This window comes from Fundulus heteroclitus, unplaced genomic scaffold (genome assembly GCF_011125445.2).
Source record: "Fundulus heteroclitus isolate FHET01 unplaced genomic scaffold, MU-UCD_Fhet_4.1 scaffold_75, whole genome shotgun sequence".
NCBI lineage: Eukaryota > Metazoa > Chordata > Actinopteri > Cyprinodontiformes > Fundulidae > Fundulus > Fundulus heteroclitus.
The window spans coordinates 1,249,864-1,257,316 of NW_023397197.1; the positions used below are offsets into that span (position 1 = coordinate 1,249,864).

The 7,453-nt window shown below is 42.2% G+C and overlaps 1 protein-coding gene across 1 annotated transcript in view; it reads right to left on the reverse strand.

Annotated features, from left to right (window-relative positions):
• Window positions 1-6,625, reverse strand: part of LOC118561876 (kinesin-like protein KIF20B) — a 366,850-nt gene extending 360,225 nt beyond the window's left edge. Inside the window, exons 1-5 of the mRNA XM_036134136.1 lie at window positions 6,571-6,625; window positions 4,196-4,309; window positions 3,982-4,128; window positions 2,928-3,047; window positions 2,794-2,853 (exon numbers count right to left, since the gene is read on the reverse strand). Coding sequence (XP_035990029.1) covers window positions 2,794-2,853; window positions 2,928-3,047; window positions 3,982-4,017 — 216 coding nt within the window. The 5' untranslated portion in view covers window positions 4,018-4,128; window positions 4,196-4,309; window positions 6,571-6,625. The remainder of the gene's footprint in view (window positions 1-2,793; window positions 2,854-2,927; window positions 3,048-3,981; window positions 4,129-4,195; window positions 4,310-6,570) is intronic.
• Between the last annotated feature and the right edge of the window lie 828 nt (window positions 6,626-7,453).

The window sequence follows — 7,453 nt, forward strand, 5'->3', positions numbered from 1 at the left end:
CCTGCTGACCCGTCTGGGTGGTAGGGGTGGGTATTGCCAAAGAAGTCACGATTCGATTTGAATCACGATTCACATGCCACGATGCGATTCTATCACGATGCATCACGATATTTTCACTGAACACTGTTAGAAAAAAATACAGCCATTACCAGTGGCTGACTGGCTGTGTATGATACTGATACATAACTGAATGCAACTGAATTCATACATAGCTGTATTTATTGAAACGACTTTTGGAGGTATTGCTATAAAAAACAAATATTACTATTACTGGAGTGGACACACTGACAAAAAGTGCTTAGGATTTATAAAACTTAAAATAACAAAATAAGGAAAATCAGTGCCGTTTACATGGCCTCAGTGATCCTTTAAACCAATGAAATTAAAAAACATTCAAATGTTTGCGCGTGTAGATGTTGGGGCTAGCTTGTTTGTTCAATCAGTGCTTGCGGTGCTGGTGGATCTTATTTTTCAGGATGGCGCCTCTGCATGTGTGCCTTTAAGTTTGTTGTGTTCCAACAGTATTTCATTACAATGTAACAGTGTTTGCAAATTGTGTGCATCACATCAATTTGTTTTTACCTTCTTTGTCTGTAAAGCCAAAATGCGTCCAAACATCTGACTTGAAATGTGATGGAGCCGGGCGAATGTTCTCAGTCTCCTCCATGTTTTGTTTATGAATGACTGGTCGCAGTATCCCGCGGCCGGAAATGCTTGTGACACAAGGCAGCGGGCGTCAACACATCCGCAGCGACATCTACTGGACTGGAAGTTGTATTCCACTTGTTTTTGGCTGATGTTCGCCAACCATTCATGCAATTTTTTTAGTCGTTTTTTAAATTGATAATCGATACTTGGCGTCAAGAATCGATGCATTGGATCGCGAAAACTATAATCGCGATGCATCGCCATGACGATTAATTTGCACACCCTTACTGGGTGGTTCATGGACCTCAGCGTTTAGTCTGGAGGAGGTTAGTAATGGATGCAGATGATGAAGAGGAAGGCAGAGCAGCTCAGACGGCACAAAGGGCCCAGATGTGAGGGAAGTGATGCTAAAACTGCATCATGGCCGCCTCTCCATCATTCACACCACACATCAGCACTTCCTGCTTCACCGCCGTTCTCAAAGACTTCCTGAGCTCCCACATGGATGAGGCCCACTTTCACCGCCAGCCTTCCTCTCCCTCATCTTCCTCACATTTGTTCTTCCTCATCCTGTGGTTCCGCTCGTCTCTCCTGCATTCATCCTCTGTTCCTGATCACGACGCCTCAGGACGACGGCCTGCGCTCTGCTGCAGAGATCCTCCAGCAGGTGGACGTCCAGCAGCGCCTCGTCCTGTTAGTCATCAGGATCGCTAACATGGTTCTGGATCTGGAGGACCGTTTGGGACCCATCAGGTCAGACTGTGGGAGAAAAGCTGCTGAGGGACTCTGAAGGTGGTTTTCTGGACCGGTGGACAAAGCTGGACCGGCTCTGTAATTCACTGACCATTGATCCAAAGAAGTTACTGAGGTACTGGTTGGTGAAAGAAACTAGGTGTGGACAGCGTTCTAAAGATAAATTTAAGAACCTCATTAGCTCCACCCACAGGTGATGATGGGTAAAGTTCACTGTTGAAACTATTCCATGGTGATTCGTCTGCATGGTCGACATAGAAAGAAATATGCATCTATTAGCAAGACATTAGAGAAAGACTCAAGTATGGATTTGATTTTTGAAATATCTGTTGATGTCATTATTTAAGATATGTTTAGTTTCAATATATATATGTGAACATTTATTATACAAGTGTAATTATTTATGTAATTTAGTAGATGTTGTCCATGGGTATTTTTGTCCTTTTAGGTCAGAAATGACAATTGTTTCATTCTAACTGGTATTTTTTTACAGGTGAATTCTGACAAATATAGGAACATTGTGACATTTGTCAATGTCAACCAGAGTTACTAGAAGCTTCTGGTTAGTAAGCAAAAGTTCTACCTAAGAAACACATTGTGTCATTTCACAATGCTGTGATGTCAGGCACTAAATAGCTTCTTTCTATCAGTCCATAAATCAGGAGACAGAAACAGTTTGTCTGGTGGATCAAATCCGGCAGAAAAAGATGAAACTCAACTGGCTGCAGATAGATTTACGTAAGTATTTAATAGAAAGAGGACTAAAGTAGATCAAGTCAATATGTTTACAGAGCTTCACTGACAGCCAATCAGAACTGCTCTCTGACGGTCTCATCAGGTCAGGGAAGTCTGAGGCCAAAGGTCAAGGTTCAAGGTCAGGTCCAAAATCTCTTTCCATCCATCGGGTCCAGCAGGAAAAGCCCAGCCTAGGAACTAGAGACGGGCTTTTATCGGACCACTTCCTTTAAACAATAAATTATTTTGACAGTCAAACTTGATTTTAAACTAAAACGATCGTTCTTCCTGTTTTCTCCAACCGAGCAGCAACAGAATCAAACATCAAAGCTGCATTTGGAGCTTTAATCCATCGCCAGAGAAAACTGGGATGGAGTTTAAATACGATTTGTTCTCATTATTATTATTATAACTAAGTAAATACGATATCAGAGGACATGCAGAGCCGACCACCAGCTGCTTGGTTTCCTGCAGAAATCTGCAGCAGCAGCTGATGAAGAGGAGGAGGGACGAAGCTGCGGTTCTGACGTCAGAATGAAGGTAAACGTGGCGCCGCCTCCAGCAGGAAACCCAGCAGGTGGATTCATGTCAGGAGAAATGTGGAGCAGCTAAAACCACTGACCTGGTGAAGCCTCTTATTAATGACGACTTCTTCACCTTGTCAGCCGTCTCCTCCATGCTGTCCTCCATCAGACTGGAGTCTTGGTCTTCACCCTGCTGGACGGATGTTTTAGATATCAGGGATGACTGAGACGTCAGCAGCTACACGGCTAAAGGCGACTCCTTCCCACCTGAAGGTCTTCCAGACTGGCTTCCCAGCCGGTCAGGGAGCTGCTGCTGCTCTGCAGCGTCTTCCTGCTGCAGGAAGCAGGAGGAACGACGGGGAGGAGCCTGGAGATCACAACCTCCACCTGAAACAAAGCCAACAAACTACCTTTCACATTTCTCTCTGTTCTATCCACCTTATTTTTGAACAAGGAAGTAACTCTGGGTCCAACTTCTGTTTTACTTGTTCTCCACTTCCGTTTCAGCGCTTCCCTCGGCCAAATAACATTAGCTTGACTGAAATGATAAACTGTTGCAGCAATATTTCCAATAATTGCAGAGCGATGGAAGTGGCAGGTCAGCGCCACAGCCTTAAACTATTCATGACTGAGAGGATGACATGAAGAAGTGGCCTCTTAGAACTTACCAGGACATTTTAAACCATCTTGGGTCGTCACTTGGTGCGGACGGCTCTGCTATGTGAATGTACCAAGGCGAGCCTCCACAGTGGAAAAGTTAGCACGGTGTTAATGAACAGCAACATGGATGACCTGGTATTCATGGAGGCTGATGTCCGTTCAAGCCAAAGCAAGTCCAGCGTTCACTCTGCTGGATCCTGACTACATCAAGCGGCTCTACCGAGACCTCAGAGCGCTCTGGTGCTGCGGCTCCAGGGAAGTTCTTCAGTCATGCAGCGGTGATCTTAGGGAAGGTAGGCTGATGAATCGTCTGAGTCAAAAACATAATGGCTGTTTCCCCGTTGTGATTAGATGCTGCTCAGTTCATTTTACAAAGACAGCAGTGCTAAATGTTTGGGAGTGGACTGATGTTCTAATTGGATATCAGAACTTAAGGCTCAACAACTTGAGGACGTTGAGGGTCTCGTTGTACATGGAGGCACACTGGCTGACGTTGACCACCATGCAGGCCTTGCTGCTGCTGCAGAAGAAGCCCTGCAGGTAGTGGGTCAGCTTGCTCTCCCTGAATGGGACGTGCTGCAGGAGCCTGGAGGCAGCAGACAGCGGGTCACTCAGGACGCTCCAGGACCAGAACTGGTTCCCAGAACCATGAAGGTCCTACCTGGTGTGCTGGTTGTGCTGCAGAGCCTTGATGCATTTGCCCAGAATGAGCAGCGAGGCGTTGATGTTTCCAGCCTCCTTCAGGTCCTCTCCTTTGTTCTGGGTCCTGGAGCTGCGCTCAGAGCCTGCCAGGTGGCACAGACACAACCTGCGGGACGTTAACACCGTTAGCACAGCAGACGCTCAGAGACGCTGAGGTGGCGCCGGCTACTCACGCGCTGACGGCGTGGACTGGTGGCGGCTCGCCGTCCTCCACTCTCAGGATGCGGATGGAGAAGATGCTGTGGCTGCAGCAGAAGCTCAGACTTGGAGCCCAGCAGGACCAGAACCTGCAGCCCCATAAATACAGATAATCCCCATAAACACATTTAATAATGTAGCTTTTATTAAAACTAAATTTGTTCCATTAAGAAAATGTGATTTTGAGCACTAAACTACACAGTAACATTTTTTTTTTTTTGCAATGTAGTGACATTTATTAATGACTTTCTCAGTACTTGATAGTTTTAGAACATAACATAAAAGTATATGGCATTTGACATTTTAAAACTTTTAAGCCCCCCTGAACATGAGAAAATCCTCGTTATTCGATGCTGTAGCGCACATATTCCCTAGTTACTGGAGGAAAATAGGGAGTACCAATATGGCGGCTGGTGGCTTCACAGCGACTCGTTCTAACAGCGGCCAGAGCCATAGAGAGAAAGAGTTGCGACACTCTTTGATGTCAGGGCTCTACTACTTTTTCAGCTGTTATTGCATGATTACATATTTGTTAATGTCAGTTTTCCATTTTGAGAGGCAGGGTGACAACGAAAAGCTGTATATTACTTAGATACGTTTTACATTTTTGGAGGGAAAAGCTTATGTTCATGTTCGTATGGACAGGCTAGAACGGCTCTAACTTAAGTTTTATTTTCCATATCATTCATGTGATGACAGATGTCTCATGATTTTCATTTTATCGCGACTGGGCTGTATTGTTGATTACCGTGATTTTGCTTATAAATTCCGATTCAGCCATTAGCTTACCTTCGTGGTAGCGTTAGGTCTGCCGTGGTCCATTCAGCATTCGCCTAGCAGCTAGCTCACTTCTGATAAGTGGTCACCCGCAGACCACAACGTAAAACATGATCATGTTAAGACTAAGAATATAATTTTAAGATTAAGCCATTCACATATTATCAAAAGCATTATGCTTATACGTTTGGGTCTATAGGTAAGTGCAGAGCTATTAAGATATATATATATATATATATATATATATATATATATATATATAAATTGCACTGTGCACATACAAATAAATATAAGCATATGCACCATAAAGGGCCAATTTATAGAATGTACAGAGTTGACAATTCAAAAGAGGTAGCTATTTAATCAATATACACCTGGATATAACGTTAGTGCTACCTTTACAGAGGGCGAAGTCAAACTAACAAACTAGCAGGCAATCGGTGGTCTACCAAGATAAAACATATATATAATTACGCTGCGTACATACAAATAAAGATCAGTATATGTATCATAAAGGACCTCTGATAAAATATAGACAGTTGACAGTTCAAAATAGGTAGCTATTTAATCAATTTACCCCTGGATATAACGTTACCTTCACAGAAGGCAAGTCAAGCTAACAAACTAGCAGGCAATCGGTCGTCTACCAAGATAAAAGAAATATATATAATTACGCTGTGTACATACAACAAAAGATCAGTATATGTATCATAAATGGCCTATGATACAATATAGACAGTTGACAATTCAAAACAGGTAGCTATTTAATCAACTTACCTCAGAAGTTACTCGACAGTCAGCAATGGAAGTGAATGATGTCCAACGCCATAGAATGGCTTTTTGGAACTATGCGAGGCTGCATACCCCGGAAGTAGGTGGCAAAAGGCGTACAACGGAGTCCAATGGGAGTGTCGCAACTCTTTCTCTCTATTGCTCTGACAGCGGCTATTAGCACTCCAGTGTATAATAGAGATCAGTGATCAAAACCGACTCATACAAAAAAACAACCTGCATAGAGCAGCAGCTTTTACATTAATCTCTTTCTCTTTTTATACATTTACCCAAATCAACTGTACAGTATTTATCCTCTTTTTAATCTTAAATCAATGAACGTGAACCATTCAAATTGACAAAGTATCACATAGAGCTATAAAATTAATTTTTAAACAGCCCACACACACACAAAATGGTGTATATTAATTATTTTAAATCACATTTCAATCATGTTTGTTAATCATTCATTAAATTACTGTCTCTCAATAACTCAAAAGCACACTGTTGCTTGTTTTAGCTCATAAAACCAGCTCGCTTAACTATATAGCATTAGTTGGCATATAGTAATAGTACAAATCACATGCAGCAATAGCTCAATTAACACAGATAATGTACACAAAACACAATTTTTTACATCCTCAATTCACTCATATACCTTCATCTGTCTCCAGCTGGTTTTAAACATCGTCTCCAAGCATAACAATATAACAAAGATACTTTCTCCATGAAATCAGTGAGCAATCAGCCAGAATCAGCAGTAGTTAGCATGCTATGCTAAGCGCTAATCATCATTACTCACCGCAGTTTTCACTCGACAAAACACAACAACACGGTGATGTCCCGCAACCAGAAACCCTCCTGGCAGGTGCAGATAATCTCCTAGGATCAATAACTCAAGATATAACACAGTTTTAATCAGTATTTACTTAGTAACTAGTTATATTGACGCCTCCTGTTCTAACTCTCTCTAAACTGCAGTAACGGCATCAGCGCAAAGAGAAAAAAGACAAAAGAAGAAGCGCGTAGAGCTTGTAGTTGTGAATACGCTCCCTGCTGGCAGAAATATGGAACTACAACAGAAACAAACTATTGAATATTACAAAGAATACAAAATGAATATTCTGCCTTTTTTTAGATCACAAGGGAAGTGAGGAAAGCTTTTCCAAATATTCCAGCCATCAGCTTTTCTACATCAAAAAGAACCTGGAAAAGGAAAGAGTTGCTCTGGGTGAACAAATACTGACGGCATCAGGTAGGACCAGGCAGGGATTTTAGGGCTAAATATTGCCATGTAGAGCTAATATATAGAATATGCAACTAGAGTATATTGCAAAGTGGTAAACCTTGTTTCAGTGTCTAAGCTCTGTTTAGGGAGATGCTACAAAATCTGCTGGCCACGCCCACATTAAGACATTTATGTCATGTGGAATATGAAACGCATGGAAGTGATAAAAGCCGACTATTTGATGACATTTATAGTTACATAGAGACAAAGAAAAAGAAACTTCATGTCCTGTTAAATCCCCAAAGAATGTTTTTTAGCCTGTGGAACAAGCAGTGATCAGGTAATGCTCCACAATAACCACACTAAAATGTTTTCACTTCAATTAGATTTTATTTCTATAGCGCCAGTTCACAACACGTCATCTCAAGGCTCTTTACAAAGTCACATTCAATCAGAT